The 25472-nt window shown below is 38.1% G+C and overlaps 1 protein-coding gene across 1 annotated transcript in view; it reads right to left on the reverse strand.

Annotated features, from left to right (window-relative positions):
• Nucleotides 1-25472, reverse strand: part of LOC121385006 (dolichyl-diphosphooligosaccharide--protein glycosyltransferase subunit STT3B-like) — a 49584-nt gene that overhangs the window by 12600 nt on the left and 11512 nt on the right. The window contains exons 2-10 of the mRNA XM_041515530.1: nt 20714-20822; nt 16231-16340; nt 14327-14415; nt 10686-10774; nt 9324-9389; nt 8039-8138; nt 7306-7404; nt 5614-5760; nt 3449-3652 (exon numbers count right to left, since the gene is read on the reverse strand). Coding sequence (XP_041371464.1) covers nt 3449-3652; nt 5614-5760; nt 7306-7404; nt 8039-8138; nt 9324-9389; nt 10686-10774; nt 14327-14415; nt 16231-16340; nt 20714-20822 — 1013 coding nt within the window. The remainder of the gene's footprint in view (nt 1-3448; nt 3653-5613; nt 5761-7305; nt 7405-8038; nt 8139-9323; nt 9390-10685; nt 10775-14326; nt 14416-16230; nt 16341-20713; nt 20823-25472) is intronic.

Here is a 25472-nt window from a genome sequence, read left to right on the forward strand (position 1 = left end):
AAAGTCAACCAATCTGTAACAGAACATGTCAGTGTTGGAGATTACAAATTTTGGGCAGTGTCCCAGATGGATAATAAAATTTCAAATCCCACCTGAGAATTTAGTATCCCACTTAAATGAAAATCATAAATATCATCTTAAGAAACTTGGACGACATTGTTCTCGTTCCCAGTCTATTGCTACGCTGCAATCAAAATCGCGGAATTCGTGAAATTCATATTCAACGGAATCAACAAAAATATTTCCTGCATCTATTTTTGTGTAATACTGACATAAATTAATATTTAGCAATAATCTATAAGTGTTTCTGACATTACTAATGATCAACCTACCTGTATCAATTTTCTGCAGAAGTGGAATCAATAGCTCAAATAAAATTTGAAGGCAGGAAACATCCAACAAAAACAATAGTGACTTAGCAGTTCCCAGTCTCTTGTCGTTAATATGCTTACTGCAGGTGTCACTATGTACCGACCACTCTATTATTGTTAATATGCTTACTGCGGGCGTCACTACGTACCGACCACTCTCTTATCGTTAATACGCTTACTGCGGGCATCACTATGTACCGACCACTCTCTTATCGTTAATATGCTTACTGCGGGCGTCACTAAGTACCGACCACTCTCTTATCGCTAATACGCTTACTGCGGGCGTCACTACGTACCGAACACTCTCTTATTGTTAATATGCTTACTGCGGGCGTCAATACGTACCGACCACTCTCTTATCGTTAATACGCTTACTGCGGGCGTCACTACGTACCGACCACTCTCTTATTGTTAATATGCTTACTGCGGGTGTCACTACGTACCGACCACTCTCTTATCGTTAATATGCTTACTGCGGGTGTCACTACGTACCGAACACTCTCTTATCGTTAATATGCTTACTGCGGGTGTCACTACGTACCGAACACTCTCTTATCGTTAATATGCTTACTGTGGGCGTCACTACGTACCGAACACTCTCTTATCGTTAATATGCTTACTGCGGGTGTCACTACGTACCGAACACTCTCTTATCGTTAATATGCTTACTGTGGGTGTCACTATGTACCGAACACTCTCTTATCGTTCATATGCGTACTGCGGGTGTCACTACGTACCGACCACTCTCTTATAGTTGATTTGCTTACTGCGGTTGTCACTACGTACCGACCACTCTCTTATCGTTGATATGCGTACTGCGGGTGTCACTACGTACCGACCACTCTCTTATTGTTGATATGCTTACTGCGGGCGTCACTACGTACCGACCACTCTCTTATTGTTAATATGCTTACTGCGGGCGTCACTACGTACCGACCACTCTCTTATTGTTAATATGCTTACTGCGGGCGTCACTACGTACCGAACACTCTCTTATCGTTAATATCCTTACTGCGGGCGTCACTACGTACCGACCACTCTCTTATCGTTAATATGCTTACTGTGGGCGTCACTACGTACCGACCACTCTCTTATCGTTAATATGCTTACTGCGGGCGTCACTACGTACCGACCACTCTTATCGTTAATATGCTTACTGCGGGTGTCACTACGTACCGACCACTCTCTTATTGTTAATATGCTTACTGCGGGTGTCACTACGTACCGAACACTCTCTTATCGTTAATATGCTTACTGCGGGTGTCACTACGTACCGACCACTCTCTTATCGTTAATATGCTTACTGCGGGTGTCGCTACGTACCGACCACTCTCTTATCGTTAATATGCTTACTGCGGGTGTCGCTACGTACCGACCACTCTCTTATCGTTAATATGCTTACTGCGGGTGTCGCTACGTACCGACCACTCTCTTATCGTTAATATGCTTACTGTGGGTGTCGCTACGTACCGACCACTCTCTTATCGTTAATATGCTTACTGCGGGTGTCGCTATGTACCGACCACTCTCTTATCGTTAATATGCTTACTGCGGGTGTCGCTATGTACCGACCACTCTCTTATTGTTAATATGCTTACTGCGGGTGTCGCTATGTACCGACCACTCTCTTATTGTTAATATGCTTACTGCGGGTGTCACTATGTACCGAACACTCTCTTATTGTTAATATGCTTACTGCGGGTGTCACTATGTACCGAACACTCTCTTATCGTTAATATGCTTACTGCGGGCGTCACTACGTACCGAACACACTCTTATCGTTAATATGCTTACTGCGGGCGTCACTACGTACCGAACACTCTCTTATTGTTAATATGCTTACTGCGAGTGTCACTACGTAAAGACCACTCTCTTATTATTAATATGCTTACTGCGAGTGTCACTATGTACCGACCACTCTCTTATTGTTAATATGCTTACTGCGGGCGTCACTACCTACCAACCACTCTCTTATCGTTAATATGCTTACTGCAGGTGTTAATATGCTTACTGCGGGTGTCACTATGTACCGACCACTCTCTTATTGTTAATATGCTTACTGCGGGCGTCACTACGTACCGACCACTCTCTTATTGTTAATATGCTTACTGTGGGTGTCACTATGTACCGACCACTCTCTTATTGTTAATATGCTTACTGCGGGTGTCACTACGTACCGACCACTCTCTTATTGTTGATATGCTTACTGCGGGTGTCACTACGTACCGACCACTCTCTTATAGTTGATATGCTTACTGCGGGCGTCACTACGTACCGACCACTCTCTTATTGTTAATATGCTTACTGCGGGTGTCACTACGTACCGACCACTCTCTTGTTAATATGCTTACTGCAGGCGTCACTATGTACCGACCACTCTCTTATTGTTAATATGCTTACTGCGAGTGACACTACGTAAAAACCACTCTCTTATTGTTAATATGCTTACTGCGGGCGTCACTATGTACCGACCACTCTCTTATTGTTAATATGCTTACTGCGAGTGACACTACGTAAAAACCACTCTCTTATTGTTAATATGCTTACTGTGAGTGTCACTATGTACCGACCACTCTCTCATCATTAACAGAACCCCTGCTATTGCCCAATAGCAATCAGTAATGCTGTTGAGTTCTTCATTCTCAGCGACATGTTTTTTTTGCCGTGGACTATATTGGATATTTTTTTCAATATGTATTTTTTCCGTATTGTTAAAAATGAAACATTCTTTGTGAACTGAAAACCAATTAAAAGTAAATATTAAAACAGTAACTGAACCGTTAATACTAAGTATCTGAATCTAAGCGACATCGGGAATGGGCAAAAATACATGTGAATTATCACCATTAAACAAGTTCCAACTAGGTCATTGACCTGGTATAAATGAATCTTATAGCATATTGGCAAACAAAACAAATAACAAACCATCATTCAGATTTACTTACAACCCAGAGTTGCAAACATGTTAACGGGAAAATTGCTGTGGAAAATAGTTTTCCACGACATGTTTTTGACTTTGGTAATTTTTTTAATTGCAGGGGTTACTGACTTGTGCATGTGTGTGTGTGACTACGTACCGAAGACTCTCTCATCGTTAATATGCTTGATGCAGTACCATACGCCAGCGGGAAACGCACAGATGAGAATGTGCAGGTCAAAGAAGAATGACACCCAGGTCGTGGGCTGGTGCTCGGACACTGAGGCGATGATCGGAATGTGAATCTTTGCGTACCCCGTGTCCCACAGCGAGTAGAAACGACCGCTCCACGGGGCGATATAACCTGAGATAAAGGAAACATTTAAATACTTATTAGTGTCAATCACAAAACATTTAAATACTTATTAATGTCAATCACAAGACATTTAATTACTTACTAATGGCAATCACAAAACATTGAAATACTTATTAATGTCAATCACAAAACATTTAAATACTTACTAATGGAAATCACAAAACATTGAAATACTTATTAATGTCAATCACAAAACATTTTAATACTTATTAATGTCAATCACAAAACATTTTAATACTTATTAATGTCAATCACAAAACAAACATTCTGAGAGTACTACTAAAGCAATGAATGTCCCCTACCGGGCCCAAAATAATTTTCTTATCTCCAACCGTAAGTTCAAAGGCCATAACTCTGTCAAAAATGTGTAAATCGCCATAAAAGTCAAACTTCATCTGTAACAGTACATGATAAAGCCACATAAAAATTTCAGTTCTGGGATTGGCCAACAGGCATAAGCATATACAAGAGACTCTCCCTGCATTTTACAAATAAGATATATGAACAAACGAATGAATGAACCACCGAACAAATGAAAGAATGAACGAACAAATTTAATGTCCAATGACACTCCTACACACATACTGTATTTGATGACAGAAATGTTACTTAGTAACTATTGTTTAACAATTTAACACACCTTTGGGGGAAATTTTAAGTGACAAGCATGAATGATCTCATGACAGGGACCGAGATGTATAGCTGGATGATAAGGAATGTTCAACGACACCTCAGCACATTGTATAATCAGCTGATATTAGGTTTTAAATGCATATATATAATACTAGATTAAGTATCATTTGGTCTAGAGCTCAAACTTTATTTTATTTCTCGATATATTTATATATGTAAACAATTATTATGAGATAAAATATAGCTTGGACTACATCAACAGGGTTTTTGCCAAAGGGTAAAACATGTATCGCACCATACCCAGATTTTTTTTTTTAAAGTTAACCTTTTCACAAAATTAATTACTCTTATCATTACTGTATGATTTTTTTAACCTTAACCCTAAACTTAACCCATTTTCTTTCTGAGGAAGGCCCCCTCATACACCCTGTTGACTGTGGTTGAATTCCAATTCCCTAGCACCATACCCAAAAATTTCTTTCTGGCAGAAACACTGATCAATCATCAGGACACATTGAAACTGGTCAATATTTTAAACAAGCATTCTGAGAGTAATGTCCCTGGACGGATGCCACAAATCTGCTAAGTTCCAGGGCCAAAACTCTGTCAAACATGGATAAATTGCATGTTTGACAGAGTTATGGCCCTTGAAAGTTAAACCTGATCACCGGCCTCAATGGTGCAGTGGTTAAGCCATCGAACTACAGGCTGGTAGGTACAGGGTTCGCAGCCCGGTACCAGCTCCAACCCAGAGCGAGTTCTTAAGGGCTCAATAGGTAGGTGTAAGGCCACTACACCCTCTTCTCTCTCACTAACAACTAACCCACTGTCCTGGACAGACAGTCCAGATAACTGAGGCGTGTCCAGGACAGTGTGCTTTAAACTTAATTGGATATAAGCATGAAAATAAGTTGAAATGAAAAAATATATACAAACTTGATCTGTAACTCTGATCTGATAAACCATTACACATCATTTCAGCTCAATATCTTGTGAAAACAAAGTCTGAAAAACTGTATGTAGGACAGACGAACTGACAGACGGACAGACAGAAGGACAGAGACAAACCTATAGTCCCCTCCGGTTGAATCTTTTATATGCACCATCCAGACAGGATAGCACATACCACAGCCGTTGATATACCAGTCGTGGTGCACTGGCTGGAACAAGAAATAGCCCAATGTGCCTATCGACGGGAACTGATCCCAGACTGACCACGCATCAGGCGAACGAACACTCTACTACTGGGCTATGTCCCGCCCTCTCCACAGAAGGAAATCAAGCAAAGGTGTACACAGAAAACCTCGTTAACATACCTGCCCAGGTGAGTCCTATGACGGACATAAACACCACACCAGCAGCCCCTCCCACTGCCATCATAAAGACGTATTTAAACTCTTCTTTTGTCATAAACGTCTGCACATACTTCAACACTGCATAGGCATTAACCAGCGCGAACACACCTGAAATAAAGAGAAAATGTATTTCTTATTTCTGTAGCAACTTAAATAGCTCAAAGAAACGTGTGGGAAGACAAACATGAAAGAAAAAGGCAGATTAAAATGGAGAAAACCTGGACCCGATAGCGAAGAGAAAAAGAAGGAAGTTACAGTCACGTGACTGGAACTAGAGGGAGTATGCAGTAAAAGAATTTAGCCCATCCCATTGGCTGTTGGGATGTTCGGACCAGATTGGCTGTTGGGATGTTCGGACCAGACTACTAGCTGTAGGGTGGGAGTGCACTTGTTTTGAGGGCAGGTAATGTGAAAAGAAAACATTTTTGTTGGACTACAATAAATAGAGGATATTTTCCCCCAGTAACATCAACTGGAGATGACTAGCATTACTTCCCCCTTTTCCCCATTCCAAGCAGTTTACAAGAAGTGCTTCACAATTGGTAGTTTAAAAAAGTCACCGACCCAAGTTCTAAGGCAATACCAGCCTCGGTGGTGTTGTGGTTAAGCCATCGGACATAAGGCTAGTAAATACTGGGTTCGAAGCCCAGTATTGGTTCCCACCTAGAGTGAGTTTTAACAACTCAATGGGTAGGTGCAAGACCACTACACCCTCTTCTCTCTCACTAACAACTAACCTACTGTCCCGGACAGACAGCCCAGATAGCTGAGCTGTGTGCCCAGGACAGTGTGCTTGAATATTAATTGGATATAAGCACGAAAATAAATTGAAATGCAATAAAAATTCAGAAATATAAAATATTTCAGGCTAGTACAGCTTTTATTGTCATTAAATGACTAATTTCTTAGAACTTCTTGTTCTAATTATCTATTTTAGCTAAACAGTCCTAAACAAAAATTTTAACTTTACAGAACAGGGTATGAACTCTCTCGTTTTCCACTTTCAGACTATACCGTAAACTTCCAATTCATGTTCTGTTTTTGTTGGGGGGGGGTTTGACAATCACTTTGTCATGTATGTTTTCACAGCAGTATTATTAAATAGTTATTAATTTAATAATTAAATAAAGGTAATTTACTTTTTTTTTTTTTTTTTTTTTAAAGGTCCCTGATCATGTAACTTTTCCTCAAACAGGTCGTGGCATTACAGTGGAACAAACAGATCATGGCATTACAATGGAACAAAATGACCGTGGTATTACGGTGGAACAAACAGATCGTGGCATTACGGTGGAACAAACAGATCATGGCATTACGGTGGAACAAACTGATCATGGCATTACGGTGGAACAAATTGATCATGGCATTACGGTGGAACAAACTGATCATGGCATTATGTATTTAAAGAGGATAAGTGAAAGATAACAAACAGTGAAATATATTGTCAAAAATTAAAAAAGATGTATATAGACAATTTTATGGTGTTTTTTCAAATACAATTTTTATGTCAACTTATGATATGTGAAAACCTTATTTTCACTCAGGAATTGCTTTGCAATTCGTGAAAACCACATAACACTTGTTGACATAAAAATCACATTACAAAAAACACATGAAATAGCCTCTATATATCGTGGCACAGTAAAAGCTTACCTACTGCAGCCATATGTTCACTCGTTCTGATTGGCTGAAATCCCACGAAAGGGATCTGCATGGACAATATAAGACCAACTATGAAGAAACTTGAGTAAGCTGAAAGAAATATAAACTGGGAGTTTTACAATCATACAAGAACATCAAATGCAATAACAATATCCATTCTTATCAAACTCCAGAGATTTTTCCAAATGGTAAATCCACATTTTTTTTAAATTATTGATGTATAACCATCACAAATTGTATAAAATTGCAGATTTTATACTAAATTTGTGACGGTTATACATCGATAAATTCGCACAAAGAGCATAATTTATTTAGTTAAATTAACTACACATAATTCATAAATCAACTTCTAACGTTCTTCTCACGATCTGCTTTATGTAATGACGTCCCATTTCACGTAATGAGGTAATTTTCTGAGGATTTTAGTTTAAAAACATTCACTGACCTGCACAATTTTATGCAGTTTGTGACAGTTATACATCAATAAATCTATTAGAAAATGACACAGTTCTTATATAATTACACACACAGTAATAAGAATGTAGAGGCGATATCATCTGTGAATAAAGGCAGTATGTACCAGTGTATATTCTCGTGGAGTACCTCCCCATTAGCAGAAGGACAAAGACATGAAGAGGGATAAGGATGATGATTTATGTATTCTAAATAGTTAAGTAATAAGAATGTAGTGGCGATGTCAGCTGTGAATAAAGGCAGTATGTACCAGTGTATATTCTCGTGGAGTACCTCCCCATTAGCATAAGGACGAAGACATGAAGAGGGATGAGGTTGATGATGAAGACGTAACCTCCCCATGCCGACACCTGAAAATAAAACAAGTTGTGACAAGTAGTGAACAGAAATATTTCAACCCTCCCCCACCACTCCATCCAGTCACCAACATATTTGATTAGCTGTTCTCATGTGCACATGCGGCACTCAAAATTGACATCAGAATTCAGCAATTTTCATGTAAAAGCTAAAGTTAAATAATTTAAAATCAACATTTATTTACTTATGTATATTATTTGGAGAAAACTAAATTTTAGGCATTTGAAATACAAATGCCAAGGAGCAAACCAGAGCTGGGCGGTATTGAAATTTGAGGTTCTAGTTTGGGGGAGATTTACCTCAGTATCGATTCGGTATTCGGTACTGACACGATACCGATATCGAGCGCTATTTTCGGTATACTCTTCTTTCAATGCATGCCTGTGTTATGGCTCACCCGCTAGTTTCATCTAAATACAATTAAATTCCATACACAAGGCTCTCATCTGATTTATACTCAACCCATTTTGCGTTCAACAGATATATTAGTGCTTTCTGGGAAATATTTTTCAATACCGAATTTTCGGTATTTTGAAATCTGCTCGGTACAGTAAATCGGCATTGACATAATACCTATACCAAATACCATATACGGTATACCGCCCAGCTCTAGAGCAAACTATTTTTGCTGAGACTATTTTGTGAATTTCAAAGATAGAGAACACTGTACAATTAACATACTTCAGATGTTAGTCAGGACAGAGGTAATGTGTGCTTAGTGCAACCAGCCTTGGTGACGAAGTGGTTAAGCCATCAGACATAAGGATGGTAGGTACTGGGTTCACAGCCTGGTACCGGCTCCCACACAGAGCAAGTTTTAACGACTCAATGGGTAGGTGTAAGACAACTACACCAACTTCTCTCTTATTAACCATTAACCCAATGTCCTGGACAGACAATCAAAGTAGCTGGGATGTGTGCCCAGGACAGCATGCTTGAACCTTAATTGGATATAAGCACGAAAATAAGTTGAAATGAAATAAATGAATGCTTAGTGCACTATATCTAGGTGAGAATAATTAATGGGATAGGAACCCGGTATCTACCCACTTAAAACCAAAAGCAGAGATGATTTTCGAAAGAGAAAAACAAACCAGCATTGTTAAATAAAGATAATTTTTCAGCTTCCAGTTAAATTTATGTTCTCATATCAAATATAAAATGAATTGTCAACTTACCATGTAAAAATATGACAGAGCTGAACATATGCCCCAGAACAATGCTCCTGTTTTGACAGCTTTTATCTGCAAATAAAGTATTAATTCCTACAGTTAAAGGCATACTGTCACGGATTTAAGAACCTTATTTCTCTAAAAATGGATAATCAATAAAAATTACTTTAATTGTTGGAAACCAAATCTAGCTATCGCATCACCTTAACTCTGAACCATGATCGAGTGAAATCCATGTCAACCCTCTCGGCAATTTTAGTTTTTGAATTATGGACCATTGCCATAATTCAATTATTTTTACAAAATATCATTAATAAATGGAGTATGGTGGTTATGAAGATGGTTGAATAAAGTACATTTAGGAACAAATCAAATTATTTTTGTTCAGGTCATACTTTGTTAGACCATTAAATAGGTCAGTGGTCTGTGACAATATGCCTTTAAATAGGTCAGTGGTCTGTGACAATATGCCTTTAAGGATTGTCTGTTATTTCTTTTACATTCATCGGGGTATGAACCAAAAACATTCTCCGCAAACTGTATGAATCGGCGAAGCCAATGATTTTTTTTTGTTCATACCCAGATGAATGTAAAAGAAATAACAGACAATACGTATAATTAAATTTGAAAAATACTTTTGAATAATTGTTTTTGGTTAAAACAATAATGCTCAATAAGACAAATTACCAATATAAAATGATGTCATCAGATATGACTTCCCTGACGACGTAGTTTTTATATTCATCGAGAAATTAACAAACTCCCATTGCTACGGCTGGACCAATGGGATGACGTTATATTGCAATGAATGTAACGGAAATTGAATTATTATATACATAATAAACAAGAAAATATTGTCTAAAACACTAAAATACAGATATCACTAAGCCATGCTGACATGACATGTTGCAATTTAGGACAATTTAATATTTATAATAAATATTTTGATACATTTTTATTTTATTAACACAGAGCATTTTTGTCAACCACTCCAGAACTTAAATATATTGCAAGCACATTTTTTGTTTGTTTAATGACAACACTAGAGCACATTGATTAATTAATCATTGGCTACTGGATGTCAAACATTAATGTAAATTGGAGAAACCTTGAGGTGTTTTCTCTTTTATGGATACATTAACTGTCCTAAAACAAGTGCACTCCCCGCCCCTACGGCTAGTAGCCTTGTCCGAACATCCCAAAAGCCAATGTATGAACTTCTTTTTACAAATTTAAATAAAATTTGCTAGTTGCTTTTAAATTTCCCAGTTGGTGATTTGACGAGTGTATGCGCTAGCCATGAGTATACCCGTAAAATGTGCAAGCCTGTGTGTCTGTGCTGTTGCAGTGAATTGCGTCCATACTCACCCACAAAAAGTATGTAAACATGAGAGCAAATATGGCGATGCCCTCATTATCATAACTTCCTGCAACGGACCTACTGATATAACCGGGCACTAAAAGAATAAAAGAAAAAAAGAAAGATTTGTGAAGTAAGCACATATAGGTAAGATACATTCAATAACTTAAAACAATAGCAAACAAAGGCACTACATGAAATCACCAAAAAAAATTGTTCTATAGGACAAGTGCCCCTTCTTTTAAATACATGTACTTCACCCTGGGCTTCTAGTTTATGGTAGCCCCACTCCCATGTCTAGTGATATTCAATGTTAGGCAAGTAAATAACTACTACTGCCATGCCAGACGGCTAGTGAAAAACATTTGTCAAATGTTGCAGTTAATTCTATTTTGTAAACATGAATATCCTGCCCCCTACCCCCACTATTAGTGTTTTAAAGCTATATCTCTCTCTTTAGGTGATTTACCCGATTTTTATTATTATAAATTTAGTAAAATTGTATTAACTTAAAGTAAAGTTAGGCTAGTGAATTTTTAATCGTGGCTATTAAATGTTTTAAATCACTGATCCCATGGCTAGTGAATTTTATAAAAATTCTAGAAGCCGTTGACCCATCTATATGTTTCTGTTAAAGGAGTGTTAGCTAAACAGCTATTCGCATCTGGATCCATACATAAAATTTATATTTTTCACAGATAGAAATGATTCACTTTAATGTCATGTTCATGGTTAAAATACACAATTTTGAATTTTGTAAAAATAATAATTACATACATGTACATGCCAAATATACAAGTTCTAATTTTATTAATAATTATGTGAGTAGTTGCTAAACAAACTAATACATATGATATACAAAGCTGATGTTTATTTTATAAAATCTCAGCTTTTGAAATAAGCATAATTTGTCTCTTTGTCTTGACAAGACAAATACATGTAGCTGCTTGAACGAGCAAAACGTACCTCAATGGTTGTCTAGTGTAGGACTTCTAGATTATGGCAGCCCCACTCCCATGGCTAGTGATATTCAGTGTTGGGCTTAGCTTAGCTTAGTAACTGGCTTAACATGTCCATATACCACTAGGGTTTCGAACACGCCTATCCCGAGTCCGGCCTCCGATAGGATCGGGGGTCTGACTCGGGACAGGGATAACCTAACAAATAGGGTCAAATTTGAAATTTTGAATATTAACGCCAAAAGTATAAAAAAGGGGAAAACTGGGGTTAATAAGTTTTGGCTGCACCCTTAAAAAAAATATATTAGCATTCCTTACCTATATAAATTATTAATATAATATAATTTTGGCGCAAATTTAGATGGGCTGGTCTAAAATTAATAATAATTATTAACCTATATTCATTAAGCCCATGGGAGGTTAAGAGGAAAGGGCTGCCAATCATATTTTAAACATTGGTGTGACCAGGTGAGGGTCGGTCGGGAGGGGAGGCCGGCCCTACACAAAACCTAAGGCCGAACCGCCTACGTCTGTAGCCCCAAAGAATGTCCTAACTCCCGGCATCCCATCACACACCCCCCCCCCCCCCCCCCCCCCCCCCCCCCCCCCCCCCACCGTGTCCAACCGCAGTTCAGTCCAATCCTGGCAGCCTACTAGTTGTTTAGGAAGTTATTATAACTTCCCAAACCGGTGTCACATGAAGATTGACTCCAAAGGGTTGTAAGAGTTTAATCGCTGGTGCCACTAGGGGAGTGGCGCAAAAAATCCAGCGATGGTTAATTTAATATTTCGTTTCAAGTACCAAGCCTGCCAGGAGAGAGGTGAACCCGGCCGATCCATGGAAAAACAGGCGACTCCTCAGTTGTCCTCTAAAACAACATGATTAGGTCATTTAGAAGATGCGGCGAACACTTTAATCTATAATACCTAGGGCAGTAGACGAGGTAATATTAACCAAGCCACTACCAAAGGCACAGACCAGACACCTGCCCTGTTAGTGTTGGGCTAGTAAATTACTACTACTGACATGCCCGACGGCTAGTGAATTTTATTTTGTCAAATGTTGCATTTAAGTCTATTTTGTAAATATGATTAGGAATATCCTGATCCACCCCCCCCCCCCCCCCCCCACCCCCATGTTAAGTGTTTTAAAGCTGTATCTCCCTCTGTAGGTGACATATATATAAATATTACTATCATTCAGTAAAATTGTATTAACTTAAAGTAGGGCTAGTGAATTTTTAATTTTGGCTAGTGAATTTTAAAAATCACTGATCCCATGGCCAGTGCATTTTATAAAAATTCTAGAAGCCCTGCTAGTGTACAAGTGAAACATTTGAAATGCTCTTTCATTTTGAGCAACATTGTCCTTACCCTTGAATAAAAGTAACAATTTATTTGGACAAGTGAAATTTGAAAATATTGATGGACAATATAAGTTGTAGAAGCATCACGAGGGGTATATGGCTTTTTATGTACCCTCTGTGTGTTCTTTTACCCCGAGCCGAAGGCGAGGGGGTAAAAGAGCACACAGAGGGTACATAAAAAGCCATATACCCCGAGAGATGCTTCTACAACGAATTTATCTTGCCGACATGTTAAACCATATAGCCAAATAATCAAAATAACGCCACGACAATAATTGATTTAACAATTTATAAAAGCCGTACCAACGGACGCGAACGAAACCATTCCAGTGACTGATAAAATAGTTCCATCGATAAACGAGTTTTTAACTTCAAATGTTTGTAATACGAAATTGTCTGAAACAGATATTAATGAAAAAAGAATACCAAAAAACCAGATTTTTTTAATGATAAATGTATGTAGTAAAAAAAAAAAAAATAAAAAAAAATGATAAAAACTTAACAAAAAAAAAATGTTGCTAATCGCGCATTAATAAATAACACCACGACCGTAATTAGGTGGCCGAGTTAACATTGCAGCTTTTAAAAGTATTGAAATATTGTATTTTATAGTAAAAATAAAATTAATTATGTATACTTGATTGATTATCAATGTTATTTATAATCTAATTATTGCTTTAGCATTAACTGGGGGGGCTGGAAACTGTTGGAAATTACAGACGGGGTATAAGAGAATTTGGCTCCGCCCACAGGGGGATAAGGGAGTTGTCCAACGGCAAACAACCAATGAGATCAAAGAATTTTACATGAAGGCGAGATAAGTTGATTTGTAGAATCTGATATACTTACTCATGATTTAAAGATCTTGCCAATAGCAATAAAGATTTTATAAACTGAGAAAGTCTTAACAATGGCAATACAAATTTTATTAACTGATAAAAGTCTTAGCAACGGCAATAAAGATTCTATTAACTGATAAAAGTCTTACCAACGGCAATAAAGATTTTATAAACTAATAAATAGTCTTACCAACGGCAATAAAGATTTTACAAAGTGATAAAGTGTTACTAACGCCAATAAAGATTTTACAAAGTGATAAAGTCTTACCAATGGCAATAAAGATTTTACAAAGTGATAAAGTCTTACCAACGCCAATAAAGATTTTATAAACTAATACAGTCTTACTAATGGAAATAAAGATTTTATAAACAGATAAAGTCTTACCAATGGCAATAAAGATTTTATAAAGTGATAAAGTCTTACCAGTGCAAATAAAGTCTTAAAAATGGTAATTAAAGATTTTATAAACAGATAAAGTCTTACCAATGGCGATAAAGCAAGCAGCAAACAGCCCAGCTCCTGGACTCCAGATTTCTTTTGTAAAAAAATAAACTGCTAAAGACGTGAGACCACTGAAAAACAGACGTAACATTCAGCAGTTAGTGCAGAGTTACACTTTTCATTGTATTTTGTTCTCTACCACCCATCCCACGCTGCTTTCTGCCAGAAAATAATTTGAAGTTATACCTAATAAAAACAAAAGACCATAAGCACCCAAACTAGGTGGTTACACACGTAGATTTGAAATGCAGCCCTCTACATTGCGAAAAAAAATTTCATTTGGTGACTAAAACATTAAATACTGTCTCTATAAAAATACAAGTCAGCACCATCTGGCTCCTAGATGTAGATGGAAAAGTTAATGTACAGGGCTGAAAAATGTTTTGAAATTTGACACTGCATTTCATGTGCTTTGACCAATTTTAAACTGCAGTTTTCTTCCTATAATATGTCTAAGCAAATTACAAAAATACTATTTAACCTGTGACAATAGGAGAGTATTTCGGACAAATTAAAAGGTTGAGTTCACTGAACAGACTACAGGGTTTCGGCTAGAGGGTATGGAGGGTAAAATAACATACCCTCAAATCGTAGAAATCACTAGATTTATTTTACTAATTTTTAGACGACGATAGATAGAGAACTACCGTTTTACTAAATGCAGTATCCAATTTCATTTCAAACCCATAATCACCTACATACACATGTATAGTAGAGGCACTTATGGTGTGGTTTGTTTATTACAAACCTTCAAATTATTTTCAAGCAGAAAACCTGGAATGATGCCCACTTACTTCAAAGTCAGCTTTTTAGTAGAATTTTTATTCAACTACACAATTACTGAAAAACAGGAACAAGAAATATGCAGATATCCCAAATATGAATGGGTATATAAATATAGAATATTAGATTACTACGTTTTGATATCGTGGTTATTTGGCGAGGTTTAGATAACAGTGTAACAGTTATAGGCGAGCTTCAGCGAGCGTGTTACACCATTATCGAACTGAGCCAAATAACCACGATATCATAACGTAGTGACCTGATTTTTTTTTTTTTTATTATCATGCAACCCCTTTCAAGTTATATTTTGTAATATGTTTCAATCAAACGCGAAATAGAAACTATTACTTTTATCGTGTAGAAACTACTTCCAGAAGTCAGACAATAGCAGGTGCCCAAAAGCATCTTGGGAATGGCATAACCAGCCTAAAAGTTATGTGTTTCCAAATTTTAAATAAAATACTTTGATTATATTTCAAAGTCTGTTGTGTCATATTACAATTTTTGTACCTTTTTCTGTGAAAATAAACTCAAGTTTATGTGTGACCTGAAGAAGATCTACATCACTCGCTGCTATTGACTGTGACATCAGACGCTGTTCCCAATGTAAACATTCTTCTTTCAAAATGATTAATTAAAAATGCTGGCTAGTTCCAAATGGGAGCGAATAATGAAGAATTGAAAAATAAGAGGTAATTTCATGTTACAGGAAGTGTAAATGTTATATTTATTTATGCAGTTCAACAATTATGGCTGTAAATGGATGTTTGAAAAATGAGTAAATTATCTCCCTGAAAACTGAGCAAACATTCGTCATGTGCACAACTCATTTCCTAGTAACATGATAACACTTCCTAGTTACATAACACTTCAAAATATCAGGTAGGGGTTATCAGGTCAATAGGAAACAAGGATGCATGATAAAGCTGACTAAAGAATAGGTTTAAATTTCCTGTCATGGACGGAAGAGCCGGCTCTTGCGCCCACGACAGGCGTGCGCTACATCAGCTTGCTCTGAATGTGCACGTAAAACCCTATGACATGACATGACATAGGTTTAAATAATACTTTTACTAGGTTATTTAATGTAACTCTTTAATTACCTAAAAACTGGAGCAAGAAATACGCAGATGTCCCGAATGTGCACGGGTATATTGAGCTGATTGAGAATCCAGTGTATAGACCCGGACGTGACCATCAGACCTGGATACACCTGGAAAACACGAGATTAAACAAGAATAATTCTCAGAGTACTGCTAAAACAATACATGTTTTTCAATAGATCAAGAAATCTTCCCACCAAATTTAGTTGTGAAGAAATATCAGTTTAAATGCATTTCTCTATACAATTCTAGTAAACTTCACCTCTCCTAGAGCACAAACAAGGGACACACAGGGGACAATATTTCAAAATCTTAGCAGCGTTCATACACCTTGGAAACAAAATAATTCCAGATTTTTTTCAGACTTTTTTAAAGATAAAAAAATATTTTTCAAGACTCACGGTATATATTTTCCAAAAATTTGACAAAATGGACTATCTTTTTGTCATATGCATTGCGCAAGTGCGTACTTCAAATCTTTGGCAGATTTCGGCAATTGTTAGTCTCAATTTCCCAAATGTACGTCAGTGCTGACATTGGAAAACGTCACCAGATTCCGCCGGTTTCACTGAACAGAAATTTTCTACATGAGTCCTAAAGACGAATTTCCATACGTTTTCCAAACCAACTCACAAAAAAGGTATTTTTCCATACTTTTCCCAGGTCTGGATTTTCAAAGTTTTCCAGACACCGTACGAACCCTGTCTTAGGTAAATGGAGTCATGTGAGTATTCATGTGAATATAGTTCTCGTAACCGATGAGTTAGACCTACGGTTCAAAAACATAAACTGATTTTGACTTTCATTACTAGTACAATACATGGTACTGTTAATTTTAGAATACATTTGTTCATAACGTAACCGATTGGCGGTTGTCGTGATTTTAAAGTTGCGTAACCGACACAGGGTTCGAAACTAGCAAAAAAATATGGTGGCCCAAAATATAATAATGGATGTTGGCAAAACCACGAGCAAAATTTTAATGTGGAAAACAAATATTAATAGTGGTTCATATACATGTATGTTATAGCTCTAAAGATAATATTATTTGGGCGACTAATGGCTGTAATGCCATTATTTTTTAATATTTAAGTTGCCCAAACGGCTACCTGGCCACAGGCCATTTCGAGCCCTGCCGACACGCGAACAGAACGGTTCCCATGAAATATCGTGCCCTGGACCCAACATTAATGAAATCCAGAACTGCGATAAATCACCTTATGACTTTCGTTAAGTTTTAAATGTACAATGTATATGAAGGCAGGGAGCATTTTATTTTCTAAATCTTGATTAGAGATATATCTAGGCAATTGAACATTGATTATCAACTGATTATTAATGTTTAAAATTGGGTAACGATCTCTGAAACTTAAGTAGAGAATCGTGACGCAATACTGAACAAAATGTTCCCTTGAAGAAAAAATTTGTTTAAATTATCCTAAGCAACAACATAAAAAAATTATTTTATCATATATTATGTACTTACTGTGCCCCCAACAGTTTTTACACATCATTATACATACAAGTACTATGTCTAATAGAGCTGGACGGTATATTGTATATATACTACTCAAAAGAATTTAAGGGTCAGACGATATTTCGACATTATTTTCTGAATGTCAGTTATATTAGCTAGACCATAATGTCACGCATGGTATTGTTCCATTTGACGAAAGTGGGTCTAAGCACCCATAAATGAATTAAAATCCACTGTCATTGACACTGTCGACTAGTTCTAATGGCGAAAACATGCTTACATTTGCAAGTAAATTAGGGCGAAAGCGAAAGGTCTGCTAAGTGCCCATAACTTGCTTTTTCACAAAGCGCTTCATTTGCACGCTTTGCATGTGTATTCCATGTTCCCAATGCTGAATTTCCGTATAATTGGAGCTTGCGTTCGTGTACGGTGCACACTCCAAATTCGACAATGGTACGACGTCAACTGACTATCGAAGATCGAGGAAGGGCTATTATTAGGATGGCAATATGCAAAGAAATGTTGCTCTGAGACTTGGTGTCAGTCAGAGTGTCGTTGGCCGACTGTGGCAACGGTACCAAGCAACGAATTCTGTTCGAAATCGTCCACGTTCGGGAAGACCCCGAAGCACTACAAATAGAGAGGACCGCTACATCACCAATATGGCTCTACGTCAACGCACAACCACTGCACGCCGATTACGTGACAATCTGCGGACTGTGACTGGAACTCGAGTGTCTGATCAAACCATACGCAATCGTCTGAGAGCCAATAATTTACGCTGCCACCGCCAGGCTATTCGACCACCACTCCTACCATGTCACAGAACGGCCAGACGTCACTGGTGCACACTTCATCTGCGGTGGCAACGTGTTCAGTGGGGTCGAGTGATGTTCACTGATGAGTCCAGGTTTAGTCTCCAGTTCAACGACGGTCGGGTTCGTGTCTACAGACGTCCTGGGGAGCGCTTCGCTGACGTTAACGTTAGACAACGTCACCGGTTCGGTGGTGGCAGCGTCATGGTGTGGGGCGGCATCTCTATCCACCACAGGACCCCCCTCTATGTGGTGGATGGCAATCTGAATGGAATCCACTATCTGAATGAGATTATCCGGCCGTTGGTTCTCCTAGGCCTTCAGCAGATTGGCAGCGGGGCAGTTCTGCAGGATGACAATGCCAGACCCCACCGCGCCAGGGTGGTAACGGACTTTCTCAGACAACAAGGTATCGCCAGGATGGATTGGCCAGCATATTCGCCTGACTTGGCCCCAATAGAGAACACCTGGGACGAATTAGGCAGGAGAGTTCGGGATAACCATGCCCCTCCGGCCAACCTTCATGATCTGGGTCAACTTCTTATGGCAGAGTGGCAGGCCATTCCCCAAGAGTTCTTCAGACGTCTGATCAACAGCATGAGGCAACGATGTGTCGAGTGTATTCGCGCCAGGGGTGGATTCACACACTATTAAACGAATGTTCTAATGTGTAAAATCCATGTTTGACAACCTTCAACTTTGACAGCATGTCATGTGACTTTCTTGTATACAGTGACGTTTATTTGTGTTTTTTTGTAAATATGGAACAATAAATTAAATTTTTGGTGTAGTTTACATCATCAATCTAATACACTCTGAAACTTATTTGGTTATAAATTTTTGACCCTTAAATTCTTTTGAGTAGTATATAACATTTGGTATCCGTATCATGTCAATACCAATTTAATTTTACCGTACTGAGCTGATTTCAAAATAACAAAATTTCGGTATTGAAAAATGTTATCCGCCATTTAGTAAAGCATTAACAATATATCTGATCAAGGTTTTTGCCCGAGGGTAAAACGGGTATGGCGCCATACCCAATTTGTTTTTTTTTTAAGTTAACTTTTTGACAAAATTAATTACTTTTATCATTACACTATAATTTTCTTAACTCTAACCCTAAACTTAACCTATTTTCATTCTGGGGGAGGTCCCCCATACCCCCTGTTGACAGTGGTTGCATTCAATTCCATAGCGCCATACCCAAAAATTTCTTTCTGGCAGAAACACTGCTGATGAACGCAAAATAGCTGAAAAGAAGAGAGACGAGGGCCTTGTGTATGGAATTTAATTTTATTTAGATGAAATTAGCGAGTGAGAGGGAATGCATTTAAAACCGAGAAACTGAAAATACTCCTCCATATCGTTATCGTATCAATACCGAGTACTGTACCGATATTGAGGTAAATTACCCCCCAAAAAGCTACTGATACAGAACCTGAAATACCGCCCAGCTCTTGACCGTAACCATTTTTAAACATCATACTCAGTGTTCGAATTTGACGGTATCCCAATATCCCAGAATTTAATTTTGGATACCAGACTTCAAGAACCCAGTATTCCACTGGGATGCCATATAATGTTCTTGGCTTTTTTTAATCCTGCGTTTTCAGTTTTCACAAAAAAATGTAAGTTGTCATTTTCTGGTAAGTAAAGTAAAAGTATTTTCGAACTCGTACCCAGTCTAATGCTATGCCATAACAATACACCCCACCTCCCAACTTGTACCCAGTCTAATGCTACACTGGAGCAATAGCGGCGTAGAAACAGACTGGGAACCGCTAAGTCGCTATTGTTTTTGTTGGATGTTTTCTCACTTCAAATTTTATTTGAGGTATCGATTCCACATCTGCAGAAAATTGATACAGGTAGGTTTATCATCAGTAATATCAGAAACACTTATAGATTACTGCTAAATATTAATTTATGTCCAAATTACTCAAAAATAAATGCAGCAAATCTTTTTGCTAATTCCGTTTGATGCTAATATCACAAATTCCGTGATTTTGATTGCAATGTAGCAATAGACTGGGAACGAAGGACATTGTTGTGCAACTTTGTTATGATGCTATTTATGAATTTCATTTAAGTGGCATACTAAATTCTCAGGTGGGTTACCAGATTTTGAAATGTTAGTATCCAACTGGGATACTGCCCAAAATGTTTAATCTCAAACACTGATACTTACTGTGCCCCCAACAATTCTTCCCAAAGGGTACCAGGCTCGGTCATCGAACCAGTTGAGAAAATTGTAGAAGCCATGGGATACCATATAATGTGTTGCTCGGTAGTTGAACCTGAAATATTCAAAGATAAAATTCCTCAAACTCAAATACTAAAATTTTAGTTCTGTGCGTCAAGGTTCTTGATTCACTCACTGCATGGTCAGAACCAGCCCAGTACCAAGTGAATTTTAATGGCTTAATGTGGTGGGATAAGGCAATTTCAGTTCAATTTTCAGGACATTGGTACCTGCCTGTATATGCAAACCCTGCAAATGACTACAGCAATTAGCAAAACATGTTTGTTTTGTTTAATGATACCACTAGAGCACATTGATTTATTAATGATCGCCTATATTGGATGTCAAACATTTAATATTTTTTACATATAGTCTTAGAGACAAAACCTGCAAGTAGCGAAGGATCTTTTATATGCACCACATCACAGACAGGATAGCACATACCACGCCTTTGGTATACCAGTTGTGGTGCACTGGCTGGAATGAGAAATAGCACAATGGGCCCACCGACAGGGATCAACCTTAGACGGCAATCAGAAGTGGCGTGGAGATTGTCGTAGAGTTTTTCTACAAAGTAGCTACAATAATTTAGTCGGTTAATATAATTTTCCTTACATAAACCACATTTAAATTTCTTTTTATGAAATACTTAAACATCTGAAAATTGGCTAAACTTAAATTAATTCCAGTGTAACCCAGGTGGGACGTAGCCCAGTGGTACAGCGCGCGCTCAACGCGTGGTCTTGTCTGGGATTGATCCCCGTCGGTGGGCCCATTAGGTTATTTCTCATTCCAGCCAGTGCTCCACAACTGGTATATCAAAGGCCGTGGTATGTACTACCCTGTCTGTGGGATGGTGCATATAAAAGATCCCTTGCTGCTAATCAAAAAGAGTAGCCCATGAAGTGGTGACAGCGGGTCTCCTCTCTCACTATTTGTGTGGTCTATAACCATATGTTTGATGCCATATACCGTAAATAAAATGTGTTGAGTGCGTTGTTAAATAAAACATTTCTTTTCCAGTGTGACCCTTGCAATAATGTTTTGATGACCAGGGCCTAAACCAACCACAAACTCATATTAACAAATTCACATTTAAGAGCACACCAGTCATGAATCAAGTATAGATGAAGGAAGGAAATGTTTTATTTAACGACACATTGTATTTACAGTTATATGGCATCAAACATATGGTTAACCAACACACAGGTGTTAAGAGGAAACCAGCTGTCGCCACTTCATGAACTACTCTTTTTGATTAGCAGCAAGGGATCTTTTATAAATATGCACCATCCCACAGACAGGATAGTACTTACCACAGCCTTTGTTACACCAGTTGTGGATTATAGATGTCTGAATTCACTGAATTAATAATTTGTTGCCTTTTATTTATTTTTTTAAACTTCACAGAGCATAAATTGGATAAATAAGCAGTCAAATGTCTGGTGTTAGCAACAATGATATTAAAACTATGGACAATAGCCAAAGTTTCTATTATAAACGCGCTCTGTCACGGATGGTTGACCTAATTACTGACCCAACAAAATATTATATGACAATATATACATTTGATTTGTACCTAAAAGTACTTTATTGAACCATCTACATAACCACCATATCACACTTATTATTGCTATTTTATAAAATAATTGAATTATGGGTACGGTCCATAATTCTGAGAAAAATAACGGCTATTTGGAGAGCAGAGGTGTGACATATTATTTTGAGTCATGTGACGGGCATTTCCCGAATAACCGCAGTGCCAAAACGATTTACCAAACTCGTGTAACGAGAATGCTTGACCGTCTTCTGCAACGTAGGGTAAATAGAAAAAAAACGAAAAAAAATGAAAATAAGCTATTAAAAATTAATAAAAGCATGTACTGAATGGTATTAAGCTTATACATTAATTTATTTTAGTAACAGTTCTAAGCATGTTAAACGTCGACAATCCCGACTTTGCATCTATAGGTAAATTTATCGTTAGTCGTACGCGAAAAACTCTAAACATCTGGATCACAAACACAGTCATTTTTCACCTTGTAAAATTTATTATTATACAAAATATGCCATAACAGCTGACTTGGGATAGGAATAGTTACATTTTTAAAGAACATTCTGAACTAGACAGTGTTTATATACAATGTGACTATATATACGAAGGCTGTGTCTATAGCCTCCACTAACGAGGGCTGGCTATATTCACAGCAAAAATGTATATAGGCGGTAAATAAGTACATGTATTTGATTGATCCATATTACCGAACCATCTGGAACAGGAGGAATACATACTAAGTACTGTACGAACAGTGAATTTTCTGAACAGGGGACGGGGTGGGGAAGTATATGAATTTAGCGGACCATTTTGTGCACTGTACGTTTTTCATAGATATATGAATAGCGTTATATTGTCCCTACAGTACTAACAAAAAATTAATTATAATAAATAAATAATAATAATAATAATAATAACAATAATAATGATGATGAATAAATAAAGAAATAAATAAAAATTACAAATTATTAGCTGCTGAGGTAGATCAACTGAAAGAGAAACTAACAACAGGGCTTGAACTTAATAATTTTTCACTGATTGCAATTTTGAGGCTGCTTACGTAAATTTTGTAAAAAAGTTCATTTTACCGTAAATAAATATGACTAAAAGGTTATTTTGCTGTAATTAGTCACATTTCAAATGCTCAAAATTGCAAGGGCCAATAAAACTCAAAATAAATTTTGTATAGGCTATTTGTATAGACTCCCGGGTCCCCCTCTAAATTTATGTAATGTTTCTGTAACAACCACCCCCACCCCACCCCACCCCACCGCGATGTGATTTTACCAACATTATAATACATGTAATAATAATAATAATAATAATACACATTTATTATTACTACTACTACACATACAGTAACTAGGTTTGGTATTCCAAATGAATGTAATTTCCATTTATAATGCATATTTAGAGAAACAAGGACCACTAAATCCGTGATTGAGCTCCTTTAATAAAAAAGTTTCGCAGAGCATAAATTAATAAATAAGCAGTCAATTTCAGGTGTTAGCAACAATGATATTAAAACTAAGGACAATAGCCCAAGTTTCTGTTAATAAAACACTGCACACTGAATTCACTAAATTTATCATTTGTTGTCTTTTATTTTTTCTTAATTTCACAGAGCATAAATTGATAAATAAGCAGTCAAATGTCAGGTGTTAGCAACACTGATGTTAAAACTATGGAAAATAGCCCAAGTTTCTATTAATAAAACACTGCACAATGACGTTACATACAAGTATGCTCCCATGGGTAAAACAATCAATCATCAAGTCCATGTGCACTGTCAGTATTACAATGTAGCAGAAAACCACTCCATCTAACATTTCAAATGGAAGTTTCACACAACTGATTAGGTTACACACATTTTCTTTCTTTCTGCGTTTCGTTTTTTTTTTTAAGGGTGTGGTGTCCCATGCGGCTGCCCTCCTTTAATTTTCACCCAGTGAGGACACTGTCATTATATACTCTTCAAAAAAAGAAACGCAAAAGGGTACAAATGGGTTATAACTCCGATTTTATGTTTCCTACCGGTTCATGCTTTGTGAATATAAGGTCATTGCATGTCCCAAACACATTCCCACGGTTACATTCAATAAAACGCAGCTACTGTACAATAAAGTTCCAAAATGTGAATATTCGCAAAAACGCAGCCACGTGCAAACCACGTCACCACTGCACGTGCGTTGTCTGCACGTGCAACATGAACACCGACAGTATAAAAGTGCAGGGTGTTCGCTTGCCTGGCCTCTGTATCTGGCCGACAGTTGACAATCCAGGACATGCCACGTCTCAGTGAACCGCAGAGAAACAATGCCATCGGCCGACTAGACGCAGGCGAATCCAGAACGGCCGTTGCCAGGGCATTCCATGTGTCCCCAAGCACCATCTCCAGACTGTGGGACCGTTACCAGCAACATGGATCAACACGTGACCTCCCTAGATCCGGTCGACCACGGGTCACTACCCCCGGGCAGGACCGCTACATCCGGGTACGCCACCTTCGGGAACGATTGACTACTGCCACCTCCACAGCCGCAGCAATACCAGGTTTGCGCAGGATATCCGACCAGACCGTACGGAACCGCCTACGTGAGGTAGGAATTCGTGCCAGACGTCCAGTTCGAGGTGTCATCTTAACACCACAACACCGTCGACTCCGACTGCAGTGGTGCCAGATTCATCGACAATGGCCTCAACTGCGATGGAGACAGGTGTGGTTCAGTGACGAGTCCCGATTTCTGCTCCGACGTCATGATGGAAGATGTCGCGTGTATAGGCGTCGTGGTGAACGTTATGCGGCAAACTGCGTGCAGGAAGTGGACAGATTCGGCGGGGGTAGTGTCATGGTGTGGGCAGCCATCTCACACACTGGCAGAACTGACCTGGTCCACGTGCAGGGCAACCTGAATGCACAGGGCTACATTGACCAGATCCTCCGGCCACACATCGTTCCAGTTATGGCCAACGCCAGGCCTCACACAGCACGTCTCACAACGGCTTTCCTACAGAACAACAACATTAATGTCCTTCCTTGGCCATCGATATCACCGGATTTGAACCCAATTGAGCATCTATGGGACGAGTTGGACCGACGCCTCCGACAGCGACAACCACAGCCCCAGACCCTGCCCGAGCTGGCAGCAG

The sequence above is a fragment of the Gigantopelta aegis genome, chromosome 11 (assembly GCF_016097555.1).
Source record: "Gigantopelta aegis isolate Gae_Host chromosome 11, Gae_host_genome, whole genome shotgun sequence".
NCBI classification, from domain to species: domain Eukaryota; kingdom Metazoa; phylum Mollusca; class Gastropoda; order Neomphalida; family Peltospiridae; genus Gigantopelta; species Gigantopelta aegis.